The 25100-nt window shown below is 45.4% G+C and overlaps 1 protein-coding gene across 18 annotated transcripts in view; it reads left to right on the top strand.

Annotated features, from left to right (window-relative positions):
* Positions 1 to 25100, top strand: part of INVS (inversin) — a 370054-nt gene that overhangs the window by 265041 nt on the left and 79913 nt on the right. For 2 of the 18 annotated variants that reach the window (XR_005553996.1, XM_039321658.1), the window contains exon 13: positions 9517 to 9638. The exons of the other annotated variants lie outside the window; for them this stretch is intronic. Coding sequence is in view for 1 of the 2 variants with exons in the window: in XM_039321658.1 (XP_039177592.1) it covers positions 9517 to 9638 (122 nt within the window). In the remaining variant the exon portion in view is untranslated. The remainder of the gene's footprint in view (positions 1 to 9516; positions 9639 to 25100) is intronic. 18 annotated transcript variants of the gene reach the window in all.

The following is a 25100-nucleotide window of genomic DNA, read 5'->3' on the forward strand; positions in this document are numbered from 1 at the left end:
CAGCGCCTTCATGACTCGGCAGAGGCCCACCCTTCAGAGCCCCGATTGGCTGTTGGGAGCCACAGCTGGTTGTCCCTTGGGGCAAATCGCTGGAGTACATTGATTCCTCTGTGAAACACCCAGGATGGGGATGGAGGTGAAGGGCTGGGGTTCCATTAACGTTGGAGAAATACCAGCAGAGGTTCAGCTGAGTCTGAATGCTCACTGTCAATTGGCTGTGGCTGGAGAGCAGGGATGAAGGCACAAGCATGTGGCGAAGGTGAAAAGTCCCATCGCTTTGGACAGTGCTGACTCAATGGCCCTTTAAACAGAGATGAGCATTGCCTCCTATAGTAGGCAACAATTAGTGAAGTAAAATCCACAGGGATTCCTTTACCTTTACCTATCTAGAGCTTTTAATTCTGCTTGAGTCCAGTCCATTACTCCAACAGTGTATTTAATGACTGGAATTGCCCCGTTATTAATTGCTTTGATGGCATTTTCTCCACTTCATTTTTATCCTTTTTCTTGACTTCAGTGTTCTTGAAGTTGCCAAGTATTTGTAATGATTGTCTTCACCCAGATCTTGATGTTGTTTCCATTGGCATCGTGATTCCTTCAGTTTTCATTATTTTTCTTTGTTTGATATTGAGTGTGGCACATTTGTCCAATCCAAACTCCACTGCAATATCTTGGTTGTATATACAGGCAGTGTTGAACAGCAATTTTATTTCAGATGATGTTTTTCAAATTGTCCATGTAAAGGAGGTGGGATAACTAGGCAGATGTTTTGGATGTTTGATGTTGTTGTTGTTAATTGCGAAGTCGTGTCCGACCCATCGCGACCCCATGGACAACATTCCTCCAGGTCTTCCTGTCCTCTACCGTCTTCTGGAGTCCATTTAAGTTCACACCTACTGCTTCAGTGACTCCATCCAGCCATCTCATTCTCTGTCGTCCCCTTCTTCTATTGCCCTCAATCTTTCCCAGCATTAGGCCCTTCTCCAATGAGTCCTTCCTTCTCATTAGGTGGCCAAAGTATTTGAGTTTCAACTTCAGGATCTGGCCTTCTAAAGAGCAGTCGGGGTTGATCTCTTCTAGGACTGACCGGTTTGAACGCCTTGCAGTCCAAGGGACTCGCAGGAGTCTTCTCCAGCACCATAGTTCAAAGGCCTCAATTCTTTTGCGCTCAGCCTTTCTTATGGTCCAACTTTCACAGCCATACATTGCAACTGGGAAAACCATGGCCTGGACTATACGCACTTTTGTTGGCAGGGTGATGTCTCTGCTTTTTAGTATGCTGTCTAGATTTGCCATAGCTTTCCTCCCCAGGAGCAAGCGTCTTTTAATTTCTTGGCTGCAGTCCCCATCTGAGGTGATCTTTGAGCCCAGAAAAATAAAATCTGTCACTACCTCCATTTCTTCCCCATCTATTTGCCAGGAATTGAGAGGGCCGGATGCCATGATTTTGGTTTTCTTAATGTTGAGTTTCAAGCCAACTTTTGCACTCTCCTTCTTCACCCGCATCAAGAGGCTCTTTAGTTCCTCTTCACTTTCTGCCATTAGAGTGGTATCATCTGCATATCTTAGGTTGTTGATATTTCTCCCGGCAATCTTAATTCCAACTTTTGATTCATCTAGCCCTGCCTTTCTCATGATGTGCTCTGCATATAAGTTAAATAGGCAGGGCGACAGTATACAGCCTTGCCGGACTCCTTTTCCAATTTTGAACCAATCAGTGGTTCCGTGTCCAGTTCTCACTGTTGCTTCTTGACCCGCATATAGGTTTCTCAAGAGACAAATGAGATGGTCTGGTATTCCCATCTCTTTAAGAACTTGCCACAATTTGTTGTGATCCACACAATCAAAGGCTTTAGCATAGTCAATGAAGCAGAAGTAGATGTTTTTCTGGAACTCCCTAGCTTTCTCCATGATCCAGCGTATGTTGGCAATTTGATCTCTAGTTCCTCTGCCTCTTTGAAATCCTGCCTGTACTTCTGGTAGTTCTCGATCCACATACTGCTGGAGTCTAGCTTGTAGGATTTTAAGCATAACTTTACTAGCATGTGAAATGAGTGCAATGGTGCGATAGTTTGAACATTCTTTGGCATTGCCTTTCTTTGGAATTGGAATGTAAACTGACCTTTTCCAATCCTGTGGCCACTGTTGAGTTTTCTAAATTTGCTGGCAAATTGAGTGTAGCACTTTTACTGCATCGTCTTTTAAGATTTTGAATAGCTCAGCTGGAATACTGTCACCTCCACTAGCTTTGTTGTTGCTCAGATTTTCTAAGGCCCATTTCACTTCACATTCTAGGATGTCTGGTTCGAGGTCAGTGACCATCTCATTGTGGTTATCTGGGATGTTAAGCTCATTCTTGTATAGTTCTTCTGTGTAGTTTTGCCATCTCTTCTTAATCTCTTCTGCCTCTGTTAGATCCCTGCCATTTTGGTCCTTTATCATGCCCATCTTTGCATAAAACGTTCCCTTCATATCTCCAATTTTCTTGAAGAGATCTCTGGTCCTCCCTATTCTGTTGTTTTCTTCTATTTCTTTGCACTGTTCATTTAAGAAGGCATTCTTATCTCTTCTAGCTACTCTCTGGAATTCTGCATTCAATTGGGTGTATCTTTCTCTTTCTCCTTTGCCTTTCGCTTCCCTTCTTTCCTCAGCTATTTGCAAAGCTTCCTCAGACAGCCATTTTGCTTTTTTGCATTTCTTTTTCTTTGGGATGGTTTTAGTTGCTACCTCTTGTACAATGTTGCGAACTTCCATCCATAGTTCTTCAGGCACTCTATCAGATCTAATTCCTTAAATCTATTTGTCACCTCTACTGTATATTCATCAGGGATATGATTTAGTTCATACCTGAGTGGCCTAGTGCTTTTTCCCTACTTTTTTCAATTTAAGCCTAAATTTTGCAACGAGAAGCTCATGATCTGAGCCACAGTCAGCTCCTGGTCTTGTTTTTACTGACTGTATAGAGCTTCTCCATCTTTGGCTGCAGAGCACATAGTCAATCTGATTTCTATGTTGACCGTCTGGTGATGTCCATGTGTAGAGCCGTCTCTTGGGTTGTTGGAAAAGAGTGTTTGTTATGACCATCGTATTCTCTTGACAAAATTCTATTAGCCTGTGCCCTGCTTCATTTTGTACTCCAAGGCCAAACTTGCCTGTTATTCCGGTTATCTTTTGGCTTCCTACCTTAGCATTCCAATCCCCCATGATGATAAGGACATCATTTTTTGGTGTTAATTCTATAAGGTGCTGTAGGGCTTCATAGAACCGGTCAATTTCATCCTCTTCAGCACCAGTGGTTGGGGCATAGATTTGGACTACTGTGATATTGAATGGTTTGCCTTGGATTCGAATTGAGATCATTCTGTCATTTTGGGGATTGTATCCCAGTATTGCTTTTCCTATTCTTTTATTGACTATGAAGGCTACTCCATTTCTTCTGAGGGATTCTTGCCCACAGTAGTATACCTGATGGTCATCTGAGTTAAATTCACCCATTCCTGTCCATTTTAGTTCGCTGATTCCTAAGATGTCGATGTTCAGTCTTGTCATCTCTTTTTTGACTACGTCTAGCTTGCCTTGATTCATGGATCTTACATTCCAGGTTCCTATGGAGAAAAAATCTTTACAGCATCGGACTTTCCTTTCACCACCAGATATATCCACAGCTGAGCGTCCTTTCGGCTTTGGCCCAGTCGCTTCATTCTTTCTGGCGCTACTAGTATTAGCCCTCTGCTCTTCCCCAGTAGCATATTGGACACCTTCCGACCTGAGGGGCTCATCTTCCAGCGTCATATCTTTTTTCCTTTTAGTACTGTCCATGGGGTTTTCATGGCAAAGATACTGGAGTGGTTTGCCATTTCCTTCTCCAGTGGATCACATTTTTGATAACCATGGCCTAAGGCAGTGGTGGAGAACCTTTTAGAGACCGAGTGCCCAAACTGTCTATAATGAGAAGTGCAATGTTGCCTAGCCCCCAGCCTGCCCAGTTTCAGCAGGCAGCAAGGTGCAAAGCAGGCGAGCTTCGCACCGCCCGGCTCAACCTCTCGGCACTGTGAGGAGAGCGCCCCACTGCCTGCTGAAGCCGGGCAGGCTCGGGGCTGCGCAGCATTGCACAGGTTATGTTGACTCTCATGCTGCTCATGGCATCCCCTCCCCCAGAGCCCACCAAGCCAGATATGTGAAGTAGGTGAGGGCCATGTGCTGGCCATTTCCAGGCGATGGTGCATTTCTTCATTCCTCACGAAGGGTGACACTTCCCCAGCTGCATTTCTTGCCTGTTTTTCTCCCTCCCTCGTCTCAAATATTTTCCCACCACTCTGTACTTAGGAAGGAAGAAAAGAAAGAAGGAAAGAAGGAGAGGAAGGGTCTGAGGGAAATCCTGCCTTAGTCCTGCCCTGCTGCCTTTTCACCATCCCCTTGCCCCCTCTTCCTGGCCTATCCTGGGGGTCTCTCATCCTATTGCTAAGGAAGCTTTGGATACAAAGCTGGGTCTCCTCCCATGGAGAGGGAATGGGCCTCCCTCTGACTTTGCCCTTGTACCCATCATGAGCAACCTGGGTAAGGAGAGCAAGCACAGCAGCAGCAGCCTTGAGGAGGAGGTAAGTGCAGCTGGTCACCTAATTGGGGAAGTGGGGCTGGGCTTGGTGCCACGGGTTCTTGAGGGCTAGGCTGGGCATTTGACCTCTGCTGCCCAAGGCTCCGGGCAGCCCGTGCCACCATCTGGCCCCCCCACATGGCCTGAGAGGAACAGTGAGGCTCCTCCAGTGGACCATGCCTTGGCATTTGCCCTGGTCTCACCCCCTTCTGCCAGAGACCCTCAGATCTGTCCCACTGCTGTCCAGGCCCCCACAGGCACCCTGGTCACACCCACTCCATCCACACCCACCCAGTACGCCATACCTACAGTGGCCACACCCACCCAGCCCCCCAAGGGCAACCGCAATGCTGATGCGGCCCTCAGTGAAATTGAGTTGGACACTCCTGCCTTACACTATGTTGCTAAACTGCGTGGCAATAATTGGGTGTAGACCACAAATCTTTGTTTTAATCAAAAACCATGCAGTTTATTTTCACCTGGTGCTGACCAATTTTTGATCTTTCTTGCCCATTCCTTACCATTTCTGTTGTTTTTAACAAGTGCTTTTATTTCATCTTCTTTTTTATTCTCATCCACCTCCTTTAACCAAGCTGCATTTTTGTATTTCTTTGAGTTATTCTATATCTGTATCAAGAATTGCACTGTTTCTTCCTTGTCAGCTGTTGACTGATTCACGGCAATCTCTCCTTTGATGGATTGGTAGAAACATTTCTGATTGGATTGAAATTGGAGATTCTGCCTATAATTTGCAATTTGAGCTTTGTATCTGCTTATCTTCTTGGCTATATGTGGCTATTATTTGCTGCTGTTCTAGCTTGCTTGCATCTGATCTTACTGATCTTAATTTCCAATCTGATCTTCTATTTTGATGATACGCTGTTAGGCTTTTTTTCGTTTTTGTTGATTTTGCATACCAGATATTCAGTTATAACTGCAGCTGTACTATACAATTAGTTGGTTTGTTTCTTGCAATGAGCTGATGCTTATCTTTGAAATTATAGTATTGGCATCTTTTAATGTTTGTGGTATGTAAAGACCTACTTCAATCCCACATCTTAAGAAAGCAGAACTCGTGGAAACAATTTCTTCCAACAGGAACTTTTTGTCAGCCTTCCGCGGTTCGCCTTCCATCAGCCGACTTCAATTCTACCACTAATCAGCTGTTCAACGGGATTTGAGATGGATCTGTGCATGTGCGACAGTCCTTCTGCGCATGTCAGCTCCCGCTCCGCAGCACCGCTGGGCTCCGCACTATCATTGGAAACTCTTAACCATGTTTGTTTGTGAAAACGCTGCCTCGTCGTACGTCCTTCCCTCTCAGCCAGTAGGTTGGTTCCCCCCCTGCTTGTGTGTCGAGCCCGGGAGGGCTTGACATGCGGCCCCTCTACCAGGTGTCGTCCTGCAATAGGTAAAACACAGTTAGTTTGGTAGGGGAGTTACAGGCACATGTCCCTTCCCCCCCGGTTTTTGAGGATATTTCCGATGATATCTACATATCAACCGAGGGGCTTCCATATTGGTTTCCCTCACCCATGATGCCTCTGACAATGGATATCCCTTCCACAGCACCAGATATTGTAGTCGGCCCCTTCTATATCTTGAATCTAATAATTTCTCGATTTCATAATGGCCTCCTCCCACTTGTCCTGGCTGTTGGGTTACTTGTCTCAATGATGGTTTAGTTACTGGTTTCAGTAATCCACTGTGGAAAACTGGGTACACTCTACCAAGGTTGCGCGGTAACTTCAATTTCACTGTTACAGGGTTGATTATACGTTCTATTTTAAAAGGTCCGATATATTTGGGACCTAGTTTTTTGCATGGTCTGCGTAGTTTTAAATATTTGGTGGATAAATACACTTCTTCACCAACCTGGAAGGGTTTCTGTGGCCTTCTTTTTTTATCTGCCTGTTTTTTCGTTGTTAACTCTGCTTTTTGTAGGGCTTTTTTCACGGTTATCCACACATTGTTGATTTGCTCTATCCATTCACTTGGTTGTTGTGGTCCCGTATTCCCTCAAGGTAGTTCGGGGATAGGGACAAAATCCATTCCATTAACTACCTTAAATGGAGCAAATCCTGTGCTATTATGGAGGGTATTATTATACGCTACCTCCGCAAACGGTAGAGGTTCAGCCCAATTTGTTTGCTGATAGTTCACGTAACATCTGAGGTATCGTTCAATCATGGCATTGGCCCGTTCAGCCCCTCCGTTCGTACTGGGATGGAATGCAGTATTTAATCCTTGAGATGATCCAATCGATTTAATAAAGTTCCTCCAAAACTGGGAAGTGAATTGTACCCCTCGGTCTGAAGTGATTTGTCGTGGCACCCCATGTAACCGATAGATGTGGGTCACAAAAAGCTTTGCTAGGCGTTTTGCAGACAGTAAACCTTTACAGGGGATAAAATGTGCTTGCTTTGAAAATAAGTCTATCACCGTCCATATAACCATATTTCCGTGGCTGGTTGGTAAATCCACTATAAAGTCCATGCCGATCTCTTCCCAGGGATGGTTAGGGTCAGAGACTTGTTGTAATAGACCTGACGGCTTCCCCACTGCACACATGAAACTGCATACATGAAACATTCTTGGACATATTTTTCTATATCTTTTTTCATCCCTGGCCACCAAAATTGTTGTTTGATTAGATGTAAAGTTTTCAGAAATCCAAAATGCCCAGCTGGTTTCACATCGTGACCTCGGTTCAGGACTTTTAGTCGTAAAGATTGCGGGACATATAATTTTCCCCCTTTCCAAGCCAATCCATCTCTCATAGTGAGAGTCTGTGGATGATTTATCATCCATGGGTCACTTCTAAGCTCACCTTGTAGAGTTCGTACCAAGTCTTCCACAGACCGTATCACCGAGATTTTATCCCCAGGTTGGCCAATCGGGGTTATGAGGGCTTGAATCACTTCCTCCCACTTGCTATGGTACTGAGGTTTCCTTGATAATGCATCTGCAAGGAAATTTTTTCCTCCCGGAACATATTTAAGTTTAAACTTGAATCTTTGGAAATACAGGGCCCACTTTACATGTTTCGGGGCTAATCGTCTAGGCGATTGTAATGCTTCTAGATTTTTGTGGTAAGTCCACACTTCGAATCCCCCTTTTGCTCCTTCTAGAAAGTGACGCCACGTACTTAATGCCCACCTTACCGCATAGGCTTCCTTCTCCCAAACCGCCCACCTGCTCTCAGTTGCATTCAATTTACGGGAAGTGAATACACAAGGCTGTAATTTGCCTTGTTCATTTTTCTGTAACAATACTGCTCCTACCGCCACATCACTTGCGTCCATTTGTACCACAAAAGGCTCTTCTAGATTGGGGTGTTGTAAAAGTGGTTCTCTAGAAAACAAGGTCTTTAATGTTTCAAAGGCACATTGGCACTCAAGTGACCAGGTTAAGGGCTGATTAGGTCGAGGATTGGCCCCCATAGCTTTTGTGCACAATAGATTTGTTAATGGCAACGCCACTTGGGCAAACGATGGAATAAATTGCCTGTAAAAATTAGCAAAGCCCAGGAAATTTTGCAATTGGCAACGCGTTTGTGGCGGTTGTCAGTCTAATACACTTTGGACTTTGGCTGGATCCATTTCTATTCCTCCCCCTGATATTCTATATCCCAAATAATCTAACTTATCCTGGTGAAATGCACACTTCGACAGTTTGACATATAATCGTGCATCAAGGAATTTCCGTAGTACTTTGCGCACTAATTCCACATGGTCTTTCCTATTGTCTGAATATATAAGAATATCATCCAGATATACCAAGACCCCTTGGTATAGATACTCATGAAGCACCTCATTTATTAACTGAATGAAGACAGCAGGGGCTCCTTTTAGCCCAAATGGCATTACTTTATATTGGTAGCTCCCTAACGGACTATTGAATGCTGTCTTCCACTCATCCCCTTCCTTTATACGTACTCTATAATAGCCTTTTCGTAAATCCAATTTGGAAAAAAAATTACCTGTTGTCAAATGAGCTAATAGTTCTTTCATAAGTGGAAGGGGGTAGAAATTCTCTACACAGACTGCATTTAAACCCCTGAAGTCTACACACAATCGTAATCCTCCATCTTTCTTTTCTTCAAATAATACAGGGGCTTCCACCCACGACCTAGCAGGCTGGATAAAACCCCTTGCTAAATTCTTGTTAATATATGTTCTCAATTCTGCCATTTCACTTTGAGTCATTGCGTACATGCGAGGCTTCAGGAGGGTAGCTCCTGGTTCTATATCAATGGCGCAATCAGTCGAACAGTGTGGCGGCAGTACGTCACATTCCTGTTCACTAAAGACGTCTGCCAGGTCAATATATTCCAACGGGATTTCAATTTTTTCTTCGTTACTAGGAACTTGGACTCTAGTCATTTCCTCCCCTCTGTGTACCTGTTCATGTTGAGGTGGGTTAGGGCCAATACCAATCCGTACCCTACGACACCCTCCTTTCCACCAAATAGTCGGTCCCCACTTGTCTAACCAAGCCAAGCCTAATATTACCTTTTCTGTCATGAATGGGACTATGATAAATCTTAACATTTCCCAATCTTCTCCTAACTCCAATCGTACAGGTTCAGTGATGAAAGTAGCAGGTAAACTCCCCAATAAAGACCCATCTACTTGTTCAAACTGTACTGGTGTCTGCAATGCCCTTACTCTAATATCCATATTGCGTACTAACCGTTCACTAATGAGACACCTAGTACACCCAGTATCAAGCAATGCCTGACATTGTGCCCTTTTTCCTGAATGTGTACTGATGATTATAATAGGGAGAGTAAACGGGCGAATGGGTTCACTTACCATGGGATCTTCTGGTGTCTTTACATCCTCCTGATATATGGTTAATGGGGGTTCCATTCCACCAATTCCTTCATCGACCTCTACTCTCTCCCTTCGTGGTTTCAGGTTATCGACACGTTGTTGTTCTGCCCTCGACCTTTCAGGGATCTTCCCAGGTGATTTCTTTCCCGGCCCGTCTATCCCTCTTGTAGGGAGTGGTTCTTTGCATTCTGCAGCATGGTGGCCCGGTAAGTTGCACTGGAAACAACAAAACGTTGCACGAGACGAACTATCAAGTGGCCCGGATACTGGAGCTACTGGCCGAACCTGCCCTAGTGGTCTACGAATCCCTAATGGGTTATCATTCTTAGGCCGGAATTCCTGCAACCCCGTATCTAAGTCCGTAACTACTCTAAACCACTCTTGCAATCTTCCAGGAATGCCCCGGAACACACATGCTTGTCTTAACTCCCTGTCCAGACCTACCTGGAAGTGATGTATTAACAATCTCTCAGGCCAATTCCGTAATTTACCCGCTACTCTGCGAAACTCCCTAACATACTCTGCCACTGGCTGGCCCCGTTGCTTAATCCTGAGAACCTCTCCTTCCGCCCTCCAGATTCTAGACAGATCCTCAAACCGATTTCGAAGAGCTCCTAGAAATGCTCCAATGTTGGCTAATTCCCGGGCATGGTCAGTATGTAGGTCGGCCACCCACTCTAAAGCCTCTCCCTGTAGGGCTGCTGTTATTGCCCCTACCATGGCCCATTGAGAAGGATAAAGGTGGCCATACCTATCCATATGCCCAATTGCTTGACTCAAGAAAAAGGCCAATTGATCGGGGTTTCCATCAAACGTTACATTCATGGGTGGAGGACCCCAACCAACCCCTTGGCCCCATGGTCCGGGACCCCAACCCATGGTATATGAGGGACCTGTTGACGCTCCAGCTCTAGATGTAGTTGGCCCTTCTGAGGGATGGGCCCCTGGGGCTGATCTCAATCCTCTAGATGGAACAGTCGAGGCTCCACTGGTCCCTCCCTGTGACCTGTCTTCAGTGCGACTACTACTTTGTGCTCCCACTTTGGCTTGATATAAATCACTGTGTGTGGGCTCAGGTTTTAATTTTGGACTGGCCAATCTAAAGCGGCTTGACGTATGGAAGAGGAACCTTTTTGCGACCATGACGTCGCTTCCGGACCAGGCATCCATCTCTGCCATGAAGGGGCATCCTGATATCCTCCCTCTCCAAATTGCTCCCTTAAGAGATCCATTACAGTTTGACCAGGAGCTGTGGCGTAACTCCAGTCCTCCTCCTCCTCATCTGTTGACCATTGCTCCTGCCACCTGGTCCTCGTCCGAGCGTCTTCCGATGGTCCAGCTCCACCTCCTTCTGGCATACCTGTTACTACAGGACTTTGCCACCACTCCCCAGCCGGGGTAGGGGTTCCTGACGCTGTCTCTTGGGGTCCTAATGCCTCAATGGGAGGTTTGGGTAGGCCTACTTCCTTCACTTTAGGACGTACCACCATTTGTTCAGCAGTAGGAACCTCCAGTCCTTCCTCTTTTCCCTGTACTGGTTCGGGATCAGAGTCACCAGGGATAGCCCCCTGCACACCTTCTGCCATCCTCTTGAAAACCTATTACCAGCAACCTGCCAAGGAATTCAACCTGGGACAATTGCAGGACTCACAAGTAATCCCTTTCACACAAGAAGAGTTCACCTAACCCACGAAAGGGGAAAAGGGAATACAAAAGGGAACAAATGAATATATGAAAAAGATGGGGGAGCGCAAACTTTCTGTCAGCCTCCCTACTGAATGTCGCACGAAGAACACATCGACGAGATTCTTGAGTGGAAACAGCTCCGGTTTACTTCAGAGAATGCATTGACGGTTAACACAGACAAGCGTAGCACTAGCTCTGTGCTCTACAAAGTTTGTGCTGGGAGCAACTGCCTCCCAGCGTTATTTAAGTACACTTACATTTGCACCCCACCCTAGGTTATTACAGACCACACCTTCACCACACCCGTGCTCATTACCCTATACCTGCACCAACCCCGTTCCCACCCTCCTGGCCTCCAATCAGCGTTTAAATCATTCTTCGAGACAATCTTCTGCCGGACACCCTTTGTTATTATTGCGATCCGCGGTTTGCCTTCCATCAGCTGACTTCAATTCTACCACTAATCAGCTGTTCGACGGGATTTGAGATGGATCTGCGCATGTGCGACAGTCCTTCTGCGCATGTCAGCTCCTGCTCCGCAGCACCGCTGGGCTCCGCACTATCATTGGAAACTCTTAACCATGTTTGCTTGTGAAAACGCTGCCCCGTCGTACGTCCTTCCCTCTCGGCCAGTAGGTTGGTTCCCCCCCTGCTTGTGTGTCGAGCCCAGGAGGACTTGACACTTTTATTAAGAATAGATGATGGCAGACATAATAGACAGGATCTGAGGGATTCTTTACAGATCGATACTTTAAAGAGTCCCTAAGCAAACCCCACCCCACAGTTCCTCCGGATGGTTCAGACCGCCCAATCCCCAGGTGTTAAATCCATCATGGGAAAGGGAAGATAATATCAGTCCGGCTCTGTTTGTAATACGATGTTCCACAGCTCTTCACACCTCCTTTTGAGACCGGAGAAATAAGCCAGGTTTCCGATGTTTGTATTTCCCCCCACAGTTAGGAAAATAAATCCTAACTGCCAGGTTAGAGAAAAGAAAGTTCAGAGAGATGCATAGTGCAGGAGGCAATTTGTTACATTGTAATGGGCAGCAGACTCAGCAGGCAATAAACAAAAGGTTACATTGTAGCAAATAGAGGAAGTGAAAGTCATACCCCGCAGGCATATCCCCCCTCCCCCTTGGGAGTATGACAGAATCCAAGGGAAGGTGAGATTTGGTTTCAGATCAGAGGAGATAGATAGAAATGAAATATAAATAGATTCTGATATGGTAGCTGTTTCTTTGGGACAAACTTCAATACATGCATACTTATGTTGTTTTTTGCTGTTCTAAATGCTTAGTTATTTTTTGTTTCAATTTTTCTACTTCTTTAATTAGAAGGCTTTATTATTTCTGAGGAAGAGGAGAGGGTGCCTGCTTTCTGAATGACAACAGCTATGCTTGTTTTTTCTCCTGCTAATTACCCCTGGTTTACTTTCATAGTCTGTGTCAGAATCCAATTATACTTCATCTCCAGTTATCAATTATAGAAAACCTCATTTCTGCCCTCTTTGGATTCTGTCATAAAGAAAGAGAAGGGGGTGAACAAAGGGGCTTTATGGCCCTCACTTCCTTTGGTACAACTTCAAAGGGATTGAATGTGGTTAGCACCAAAAGGCCTTATCATAACAAAGGAGGCTATTTACCTTTCATGTAGTTTTCTCTGAAGTCTCCATCCAGCCGGCAGAAAGGAAAAAAGAGGTGGGATTTTGATGCCTGAAACTGTCACTGAAAGAGGGGGGTGATTGGGTGGGACTACTGGGGAACCCCTTAAAACCTTGAATGGGAGAGCTTGGACCCCAAGTCCTGTCTAGAACGCCTGCAATCATTTTCTCTTAATAAAGGATTCCTGTTGGAAGAATTATTCCAAGAGTTCTGTCTTCTTAAGATGCAAAGTGGGGTGGGTCCTTACATTAGACAGGACTTGCAAAATTAATCCACCTGGAAGGGAGACCCTTGCCGGGGGATTTTGCAAAAAATTACCATGTCAGACAATGGAGCAAGAAAGGGGGAAAACTCCCCGGAAAGAGAGCCGCTGACCCAATTGGAACCTTGCCAGATGTTGGGATCTGAGAGGTCAGATTCCTCAGGAGAAGAAGTGGTGGAGACACGGGACCACAAGCCTCGCTGGTCAATGGGCGTTGGAAAGAAAAGTGAGTGGGGAAAGGAATCAAGAAAGGTGACCCTGAGACGGGGGACCAAGCAACCAGAATGGAAGCAGGAGATGGAGAAATCCCTGCACGCAAGTGAAGAGGGAGAAAGCTGGGCACCGTACTCAGACTGGATCCTAGAGAAAGCTATTGACCTGATGAAGAGAACTCTCAACTCCCTAGGAGAGGAGAATCCTGAGCCCTACGGCCGCCCCTGCTCCTGGAGTCGTAAAGGGAGAGACACCGAGAGGGACGTGGAACCTGCAACCCCGGGGACATCTACTGATCCAGTAGTCCCCACCCCCTACCGGACCACAGATGGCAATCTGGACGGAAGACACTACCACCAACAATGGAGGCACCGATCCATTCCAAGACGTCCGCCGTTGGAGGTGAAATTCAAAGGGGAGCCAACACACTTGGGGTTTTTCCTAACCCAAGTCTCAGCTACATTGAGGAATGTGGGCAGGACATCCCCAGCAACAAAGCCCGCATCCGGATCGTGCAATCTGCCCTGGATGGACCGGCTGCAGATTGGGTGGTGAACTTGCATGATTCCAATGCCCCAGAACTCAGTAACTTCAACCATTTCATGTCCTCTTTGAGAAGATGATTTGAAGACCCCCTGGCTGATCGCAAAGCCCGTGAAAGGATAAAAACGATGAGGCAAGGCAAACGCCCAGTGGCTGAATATACACAAGAATTCCGGGCCATTGCCAGCAAACTGAGTTGGCCAGAAGACATCCTCCTTAGCCATTTCAAAGACGGTGTCAGAATCCAATTATATTTCATCTTTAATTATCAAACATAGAAACTCCCAATTCTGCCTTCTCTGGATTCTGCCATAAGAGGGAGAAAAGGGGGAGAGCAAAGGGGCTTTATGGCCCTCACTTCCTTCAGCACACTTCAAAGGACTGAATGTGTGTTTATTGTGGCCTCTAAGCTTTAACATATCAAAGAAGAGTAATTGCCTTTCATGTAGTTATCTGAAGTCTCCATCCAGACGGAAGAAGAAAGGGGATGGAATTGTGATACTTGAAACTATCACTGGAAGGGGGGTTGATTGGGTGGGACTACTGGGGAACCCCTTAAAACCTTGAATGGGAGAGCTTGAACCCCAAGTCCTGTCTAGCATGCCTGCAACCATTTTCTCTTAATAAAGGATTCCTGTTGGAAGAGCTATTCCAAGAGTTCTGTCTTCTTAAGATGCAAAGTGGGGTGGGTCCTTACATTAGACAGGACTTGCAAAATTAATCCACCTGGAAGGTAGACCCTTGCCGGGGGATTTTGCAAAAATTTACCATGTCAGACAACGAAGCAAGAGAGGGAGAAAACTCCCTGGAAAGAGAGCCGCTGACCCAGTTGGAACCTTGCCAGATGTTGGGATCCGAGAGGCCAGATTTCTCAGAAGAAGAAGTGGTGGAGACACAGGACCACAAGCCTCGCTGGTCGATGGGCGTTGGAAAGAAAAGCGAGTGGGGAAAGGAATCAAGAAAAGTGACCCTGAGACGGGGGACCAAGCAACCAGAATGGAAGCAGGAGATGGAGAAATCCCTGCACGCAAGTGAAGAGGGAGGAAGCTGTATGCCGTACTCAGACTGGATCCTAGAGAGAGCTATTGACCTGATGAAGAGAACTCTCAGCTCCCTAGGAGAGGAGATTCCTGAGCCCTACGCCCGCCCCAGTTCCTGGAGCCACAAAGGGAGAGACACCGAGGGGGACGTGGAACCTGCAACCCCAGGGACATTTACTGATCCAGGAGCTCCCACCCCCTACCGGACCACAGATGGAAATCTGGACGGAAGACACTACCACCCACAATGGAGGCACCGATCCATTCCAAGACGTCCACCGTTGGAGGTGAAATTCAAAGGGGAGCCAACACGCTTGGGGTTTTTCCTAACCCAAGTCCTCAGCTACATGGAGGAATATGGGCAGGACATCCCCAGCGACAAAGCCCGCATCCGGATCGTGCAATCTGCCCTGGATGGACCAGCTGCAGATTGGGTGGTGAACCTGCATGACTCCAATGCCCCAGAACTCAGTAACTTCAACCGTTTCATGTCCTCGTTGAGAAGACGATTTGAAGACCCCCTGGCTGATCGCAAAGCCCGTGAAAGAATAACAACGATGAGGCAGGGCAAACGCCCAGTGGCTGAGTATACACAAGAATTCCGAGCCATTGCCAGCAAACTGAATTGGCCAGAAGACATCCTCCTTGGCCGTTTCAAAGACGGACTAAACTATGATCTATATGATGCTTGCCTGCCCCGAGGAGACCCACATCGACTTGAGGAATGGTACGTCTTGGCAGAGGAAGCAGAGATCGACATATTGAAGAGGCATCGCCGAGGAAAACAATGGAGCCGCCCCCCGCCTGAGCTGACACACCAACCGGTGAAATCATCGGATACAGCCAAGAAGCAGATGGGGTGTTTCAAGTGCGGAAGAGAAGGGCATCGAGCTGTAGAATGCCGCTCAAAGGCCCCCCAGCACAACCCAGACAGATCCCCAATCAACAAACCCAGAGGGTATTCAGCTAAGCCAAAAGAAACAGCCATGAAAATGATGGAAATTGCAGAAAACCCCACCTCTGCTCACCAAGGGGAAAGAACTCCAGCCTACACCACAGGGACGGTGGATGCCTCAGATGACAGCTCGGAAGGCGAACCCCTGGTAAGTGGACGCATCACACCCATCTTCAAAACAGTGACTATATTAATCCCCCCCATGCCCGAAGCTGTGAAGGTGAAAGCCTTAATAGACTCTGGCTGCACCCGCTGCCTCATTAGCCCAACACTAGTGGGGAATCTGGGCATCCCATCCAGGAGACTGGAACAACCAATCTCATTTGGCCAGCTAGATGGATCCATAGCAGGGGGGGTGCCAGCTACCCTAGCCACTCTGCCAATACACCTCTCCCTGGGCAACCATGAAGAGGACTTAACGTTTGTGGTGACCCCAGGTATGGAATGCCCAATGATTCTAGGGATGGAATGGTTGAAAAAATGGAACCCCTGGGTAAATTGGAGGACGACAGAAATCAAATTCCCGAAGGGGGACCCTATGGACTTAAAACCCCAAGAGAGGCTACCAGAATCAAGAATAGAAAAAGCATCCATAGGAGAGGAAAAAAGATTAACAGAAATACCAGAGGAATATAGGGACCTTGCTGAAGTCTTCAGTGAGGAGAGGGCGAATGAGCTTCCCCCCCACCGACCCACAGACTGTACCATTGAATTCAAGCCTGGGGCAAAACTCCCGAAACCCAGATTATACTCCATGAGCCCAAAGGAGAAGGAGGAAATGGAAAGATTTATAAAAAAAAACCTGGAGAGAGGTTTCATTGAACCAGCTAAGCCTAAAGTGGCTGCCCCGGTCCTTTTTAGAGAGAAGAAGGATGGCTCTTTACGTTTATGCGTGGATTATAGGGCCCTGAACACAATCAGTGAAAGCAACCTATACCCGCTGCCCCTCATGAAAGACATGCTGTCACACCTATCGAAAGGGAAAATTTTTTCTAAACTAGACTTAAGGGAAGCTTACTATCGCGTGAGAATCAAGGAAGGGGACGAATGGAAGACTGCATTTAACTGCCCCATGGGGTGCTATCAATTCAAAGTCTTGCCATTTGGATTACAAGGGGGCCCTGCAGTCTTTATGCAATTAATCAATGACGTTCTAAGGGAGCACCTGTTTAAGGGGGTCCTTGTTTACTTGGACGACATTCTTATCTTTACCGAAACAAAAGAAGAACACGTCAAACTTGTCAGAGCGGTTTTAAAGAAGCTGCGAGCCGCTCACCTATATGCCAAACTCTCAAAATGCGAATTCCACCAGGAAAGGATAGACTACCTAGGCTATCGCATATCCCCACAGGGCATTGAAATGGACCCAGAGAAGGTCAGAGCAGTATTAGAATGGGCACCACCCCGCACAAGAAAGCAACTACAAAGTTTCCTGGGCTTTGCAAATTTTTACCGCCAATTCATCCCCTCATTTGCACAGATAGCCTTGCCCCTCACCAACTTACTAAAAACGAAGGGAACATCCTCAGTAAAACCTAGCCAGCCACTAACATGGACAATGGAGTGCCAAGCAGCGTTTGAGAGACTAAAGAGACTTTTTTCTGCCGAACCAGTACTAAGGCACCCAGATATGGACAAGCCCTTCATAATACAGGCAGATGCAAGTGATGTGGCAGTGGGGGCTGTGCTATTACAAGAAAATGATGATGCAGTATTGCAACCCTGTGCATATACATCTAAGAAACTCACGGAAACAGAACAGCGCTGGCCCGTATGGGAGAAGGAGGCTTATGGGATACGTTGGGCATTACTCACGTGGCGACAGTTCCTGGAAGGCAACAAAATCCCCTTCCAGGTATGGACTGATCACAAAAATTTAGAAGCCCTGAAAACTTCCAGGAAACTCAATCCCAAACAAGCCCGCTGGTCCCAGCATTTTCACCAATTCCAATTTAAGCTCAAACATTTACCAGGAAGAAAGAACTTCCTGGCAGATGCACTATCTCGCATGCCCCAATATAACAGCGCACGAACCACAGACTCTAGACCAATAATGGCAGAATCACAACTGGCAGCGCCAGTAACCACAAGAACCCAAGCCAAAATAAAACCACAACTGGACAGCCAAACTGGGATTGAATTCAGAAAAAGTTTGGAAACAGATGATTGGTTCCAGAAAAACAAACATGTGTGCACAATGAGAGACGGATTGCCTTGGGTAGGGGAAAAGTTATATATACCAACAACTCAAAGACTAACTTTCATGCAACTTTGCCATGACACAAAATCAGCAGGGCATTTTGGATTTGTAAAAACTTTACACTTAATTAAACGGCAATTTTGGTGGCCATCAATAAAAAAGGACATAGAAAGTTATGTTGCCAGCTGCCCAACCTGTGCATCAGCAAAGAGGTTGCAAGGGAAATCGCCAGGGCTGTTACAACCAGTGGCAAGTCCCTCAGCCCCCTGGAGGGAAATAGCCATGGATTTTATAGTGGAATTGCCTGAAAGCAATGGGAATACTGTTATCTGGACAGTCACGGACCTATTTTCCAAACAGGTGCACTTTATCCCTTGCCAAAAAATTCCCACTGCAAAGGCCTTAGCAAAACTTTTCATCCAGCACATTTACAGATTGCACGGGGCACCCCAACGCATCATCTCTGATAGGGGAGTGCAATTTACGTCTGCATTTTGGAAGGAATTTTTATCCCTCTTAGGGACCACTCAGGGATTGACATCTAGCCACCACCCTCAAGGAGATGGACAAGCGGAACGGTGCCAGTCGGTACTTGAGCAATATTTGAGATGTTTTTTAAATTTCCAACAGAGTGATTGGACGGACTTACTTCCTTTTGCAGAAGTTGCCTACAATAATGCAGTCCACTCCAGCACAGGCTACACTCCTTTTCAAATAGCCAACGGCCAAAGTTTCAACCCTATGCCAGAGTTAACCCCAAAAGAACCAACGATCCCTTCACTGAAAGAATGGATGGAAAACCTACAAAACACCTGGCCAATAGTCAGAAAATCACTAGATGAAGCTAGGCGGGCATACAAAGCACAAGCCGATAAAAAAAGGGTTGAGCCTACACCATTCATTATAGGAGAAATGGTGTACTTATCTACAAAATACCTAAAGTCCCTACAGCCCTGTAAAAAACTTGGACCAAAATATATAGGACCTTTTCCAATTAAAAGGATCATAAATCCAGTAACAGTAGAATTAGAATTACCCAAAAACCTCAGGCAAATACACCCAGTTTTTCATTGCAGCTTGCTGAAAAGAGAGCATCAGTCACCTCTACGGCCAAAAATCCCCCCCCACCACCTCCAATCATGGTGGAGGGGGAACAACACTTCGAAATAAAAGAGATCCTTGACTCTAGGAGATATCATGGAACAACTCAGTACCTAGTTGCCTGGAAACACCTCCCTGCCTCACAAAATGAGTGGGTCCATAAACGTCACGTCAGAGCTCCGAAGCTATTGAAGAAGTTTCACACAGAGTATCCTAACAAGCCTAACTAAATTCTTTACTTGTGTTTTCTTTCAGGTGGATCTCTCTTATTGTTAAGAGGGGCCGGATGTCAGAATCCAATTATATTTCATCTTTAATTATCAAACATAGAAACTCCCAATTCTGCCTTCTCTGGATTCTGCCATAAGAGGGAGAAAAGGGGGAGAGCAAAGGGGCTTTATGGCCCTCACTTCCTTCAGCACACTTCAAAGGACTGAATGTGTGTTTATTGTGGCCTCTAAGCGTTAACATATCAAAGAAGAGTAATTGCCTTTCATGTAGTTATCTGAAGTCTCCATCCAGACGGAAGAAGAAAGGGGATGGAATTGTGATACTTGAAACTATCACTGGAAGGGGGGTTGATTGGGTGGGACTACTGGGGAACCCCTTAAAACCTTGAATGGGAGAGCTTGAACCCCAAGTCCTGTCTAGCATGCCTGCAACCATTTTCTCTTAATAAAGGATTCCTGTTGGAAGAGCTATTCCAAGAGTTCTGTCTTCTTAAGATGCAAAGTGGGGTGGGTCCTTACAGACGGACTAAATTATGATCTATATGACGCTTGCCTGCCCTGAAGGGACCCACACCAACTTGAGGAATGGTACATCTTGGCAGAGGAAGCAGAGATCGACATATTGAAGAGACACAGCCGAGGAAAACAATGGAGCCGCCCCCCGCCTGAGCTTACACACGAACCGGTGAAATCATCGGCTACAGCCAAGAAGCAAATGGGGTATTTCAAGTGCAGAAGAGAAGGGCATCGAGCTGTAGAATGCCGCTCCAAAGCCCCCCAGCACAACCCAGACAGATCCCCAATCAACAAATCCGGAAAATCTTCAGCTAAGCCAAAAGAAGCTGCCATAAGAATGATGGAAATTGTGGAACCCCCCACTCCTGCTCACCAAGGAGAAAGAACTCCAGCCTACACCACAGGGCCGGTGGATGCCTCAGATGACAGCTCGGAGGGCGAACCCCTGGTAAGTGGACACATCACACCCATCCTCAAGACAGTGACTATATTAATCTCCCCCATGCCCGAAGCTGTGAAGGTGAAAGCCTTAATAGACTCTGGCTGCACCCGCTGCCTCATTAGCCCAACACTAGTGGGTAATCTGGGCATCCCATCGAGGAGACTGGAACAACCAATCTCATTTGGCCAGTTAGATGGATCCATAGCAGGGGGGGTGCCAGCTACCCAACCACTCTACCAATACACCTCTCCCTGGGCAAACATGAGGACGACAGAAATCAAATTCCCGAAGGGGGACTCTATGGACTTAAAACCCCAAGGGAGGCTAGCAGAATCAAGAATAGAAAAAGCATCCATAGGAGAGGAAAAAAGATTAACAGAAATACCAGAGGAATATAGAGACCTTGCTGAAGTTTTCAGTGAGGAGAGGGCAAATGAGCTCCCCCCCCCCACCGACCCACAGACTGTACCATTGAATTCAAGCCTGGGGCAAAACTCCCGAAGCCCAGATTATACTCCATGAGCCCAAAGGAGAATGAGGAAATGGAAAGATTCATTAAAAAAACCTAGAGAAGGGTTTCATTGAGCCAGCCAAGCCTAAAGGGGCTGCCCCGGTCCTTTTTAGAGAGAAGAAGGATGGCTCTTTACGTTTATGCGTGGATTATAGGGCCCTGAATACAATCAGTGAAAGCAACCTATACCCTCTGCCCCTCATGAAAGACATGCTGTCACACCTATCGAAAGGGAAAAAAATTTCTAAACTAAACCTAAGGGAAGCTTACTATCGCATGAGAATTAAGGAAGGAGACGAATGGAAGACTGCATTTAACTGCCCCATGGGGTGCTATCAATTCAAAGTCTTGCCATTTGGATTACAAGGGGCCCCTGCAGTCTTTATGCAATTAATCAATGACGTTCTAAGGGAGCACCTGTTTAAGGGGGTCCTGGTTTACTTGGACAACATTCTTATCTTCACCGAAACAAAAGAGGAACATGTCAACCTTGTCAGAGCGGTTTTAAAGAAGCTGCGAGCCGCCCACCTATATGCCAAACTCTCAAAATGTGAATTCCACCAGGAAAGGATAGACTACCTAGGTTATCGCATATCCCCACATGGCTAAGAAATGGACCCAGAGAAGGTCAAAGCAGTATTAGATTGTGCACCACCCCGCACAAGAAAGCAACTACAAAGTTTCCTGGGCATTGCAAACTTTTACCGCCAATTCATCCCCTCATTTGCCCAGATAGCCTTGCCCCTCACTAACTTACTAAAAATGAAGGGAGCATCCTCAGTAAAACCTAGCCAGCCACTAACATGGACAATGGAATGCCAAGCAGCATTTGAGAGACTAAAGAGACTTTTTTCTGCCGAACCAGTACTAGGGCACCCAGACATGGAGAAGCCCTTCATAATACAGGCAGATGCAAGTGATGTGGCAGTGGGGGCTGTTCTATTACAAGAAAATGATGATGGAGTATTACAACCCTGTGCATATACATCCAAGAAACTCACAGAAACAGAACAGCGCTGGCCTGTATGGGAGAAGGAGGCTTATGGGATACGTTGGGCATTACTCATGTGGCGACAGTTCCTGGGAGGCAACAAAATCCCCTTCCAGGTGTGGACTGATCAGAAAAATTTGGAAGCCCTGAAAAAGTCCAGGAAACTCAATCCCAAACAAGCCCGCTGGTCCCAGCATTTTCACCAGTTCCAATTTAAGTTCAAACATTTACCAGGGAGAAAGAACTCGCATGCCCCAATATAACAGCACACGAACCACAGACTCTAGACCAATAATGGCAGAGTCACAACTGGCAGCACCAGTAACCACAAGAATCCAAGCCAAATTAAAACCACAACTGGACAGCCAAACTGGAATTGAATTCAGAAAAAGTTTGGAAACAGATGAATGGTTCCAGAAAAACAAAAATGTGTGCACAATGAGAGACGGGTTGCCTTGGGTAGGGGAAAAGTTATATATACCAACAACCCAAAGAGTCACTTTCATGCAGCTTTGCCATGACACAAAATCAGCAGGGCATTTTGGATTTGTAAAAACTTTACATTTAATTAAACGGCAATTTTGGTGGCCATCCATGAAAAAGGACATAGAAAGTTATGTGGCCAGTTGTCCAAAATGTGCCACTGCAAAGAGGTTGCAAGGGAAATTGCCAGGACTATTGCAAATAGTGGCAAGCCCCCTGGAGAGAAATAGCCATGGATTTTATAGTGGAATTGCCAGAAAGCAATGGGAATACTGTGGTCTGGACGGTCACGGAGTTGTTTTCCAAACAGGTGCACTTTATCCCTTGCCAAAAGTTTCCCACTGCAAAAGCCTTAGCAAAACTTTTCATCCAGCACATTTACAGATTGCATGGGGCACCCCAACGCATCATCTCTGACGGGGGTGCAATTTACGTCTGCATTTTGGAAGGAATTTTTATCCCTCTTAGGAACCACTCAGGGACTGACATCTAACCACCACCCACAAGGAAATGGGGGGGCTGAAAAAATGAACTCTGTACTTAAGCAATATTTAAGATGTTTTCTTAGTTTCCAGCAGACCGAGTGGGTGGACTTACTCCCTTTTGCAGAAGTTGCCTACAATAATGCAGTCCACTCCAGCACAGGTTACACTCCTTTTCAAATAGCCACCGGTCAAAGTTTCAACCCCATGCCAGAGTTAACCCCAAACGAACCAACGATCCCTTCACTGAAAGAATGGATGGAAAAACTACAAAACACCTGGCCAATAGTTAGAAAAGCACTAGGAGATATCATGGAGCAACTCAGTACCTGGTTGCCTGGAAACACCTCCCTCCCTCACAAAACGAGTGGGTCCATAAACGTCATGTCAGAGCCCCGAAGCTATTGAAGAAGTTTCACACAGAGTATCCTAACAAGGCTGACTAATTTTTATACCTGTTTTGTTTTCTTTCAGGTGGATCTCTCTTATTTTTAAGGGGGCCGGATGTCAGAATCCAATTATACTTCATCTCCAGTTATCAATTATAGAAAACCCCATTTCTGCCCTCTCTGGATTCTGTCATAAAGAAAGAGAAGGGGGTGAACAAAGGGGCTTTATGGCCCTCACTTCCTTTGGTACCACTTCAAAGGGATTGAATGTGGTTAGCACCAAAAGGCCTTATTATAACAAAGGAGGCTATTTACCTTTCATGTAGTTTTCTCTGAAGTCTCCATCCAGCCGGCAGAAAAGAAAAAAGGGGTGGGATTGTGATGCCTGAAACTGTCACTGGAAAAGGGGGGTGATTGGGTGGGACTACTGGGGAACCCCTTGAGTTGAGAGCTTGGACCCCAAGTCCTGTCTAGAACGCCTGCAACCATTTTCTCTTAATAAAGGATTCCTGTTGGAAGAATTATTCCAAGAGTTCTGTCTTCTTAAGATGCAAAGGGGGTGGGTCCTTACAGTCTGGGTTACTTCTGGCAAATTTTTGATTTATATGACCAGAGTAAATTTTTGCAATTCTTCCAATTCAGCTTTTGTGAATACTTTATTTTATATTATAAATTAGTGTTGATCTGCTAACTACTGTTCTGTTATTTCTGATTCTGGATGTTATTCTTTCCAAAAATGTGATATTTGTTTCAAATATTCTCTTCTTATTGGACTTGATCTATAATAACAGATCATTATGTCTTTAATTTCAAGTTTTGTATATTTGTGACAGGTAAAATACCTTGGACTAGTTCTTATCTGCTTGCCTGGTTGCTCAGCTAACAGTCCTGAGTCCTGTAGCCCATTTCATAGATTTTTCTTATGTTTAAATGAATTTTACTTATCTGATTTATTTTTTGGCTTAATAAGAATACATTTGACTTAATATGCCAAAGTCAAACTGAAGTATTTATACCATGTACAGGAAAAATATCACATAATATATATGATAAAGTAATAATATTATTGCAAAATTTTTAAATAAGCTATTTTTCAATGCCAAAGGCTGAATGATTTAGCTTTCCAAAGTGCTATTTGCAACTCACTTTGTAGCTTTTCATGCTCTGAGATTAAATTAGCTGTTTCTGAAGAGAATGCATGACAAGATAGCAACAACAGTTAAAATTAGGGCTTTTCCTGTCACATCTCATTGAAACAGCACATTTCAGGATTGTTTCTGAAACAGAGGAATCAATGAAGGCATGCTATATAGTCTGTTGTGTGTCAACAGTCACAAATCATGTTGCAACACTTAAAAGTTTAAAATGACAGAGAATATTCTGATCTGACATTTACCAACTGTCCATTATGTAACATATTGTTTTGTCTTTGCAGGTTTTATTTGTTTACTTTCATTTTTTTAAAAAAATAATATTTTGTATTTGGGCTTGTATTGGATTTCTGCTTGCAACAAATTGACTGCATGGAGAAGGCTGTCATATTATTGTGGGGCGAATTAAATTTAAAGAGATAAAAATGTCTCTTTAAAGGATGGAAGGGAACTAAACAATCTGGTCTTCAGAATCAAGGTGCTGCAAGAGAACTATGGTTGCCTCATGTTTTCACAAAGAATTGGGCTTTTGTTGTGAATGCAATACATAGGCTGCTAATCCTTATTGGAAAAGATAATCTTTCAAATATTCTTAGTACTCAAACAGAAATATATATATATAGTAATTTATATTTTACTAAAGAGAAAGAAAGCACAATGTATTTATTGTATTTATATCCTTTTTCCTCTGTGTATAGTTTATGTAGAGTTTTACCTTAATTTTAATCTCTAGGAACAAATGTCAAACTCATGACGTCACATGACGTCGCGAACTTATCGAGCCGGTTTTGCCATTGCCGGCAATGGGGT

Source organism: Crotalus tigris, unplaced genomic scaffold, assembly GCF_016545835.1.
Source record: "Crotalus tigris isolate CLP2741 ecotype Arizona unplaced genomic scaffold, ASM1654583v1 scf7180000023774.461318, whole genome shotgun sequence".
In the NCBI taxonomy this organism is placed as follows: Eukaryota; Metazoa; Chordata; class Lepidosauria; order Squamata; family Viperidae; genus Crotalus; species Crotalus tigris.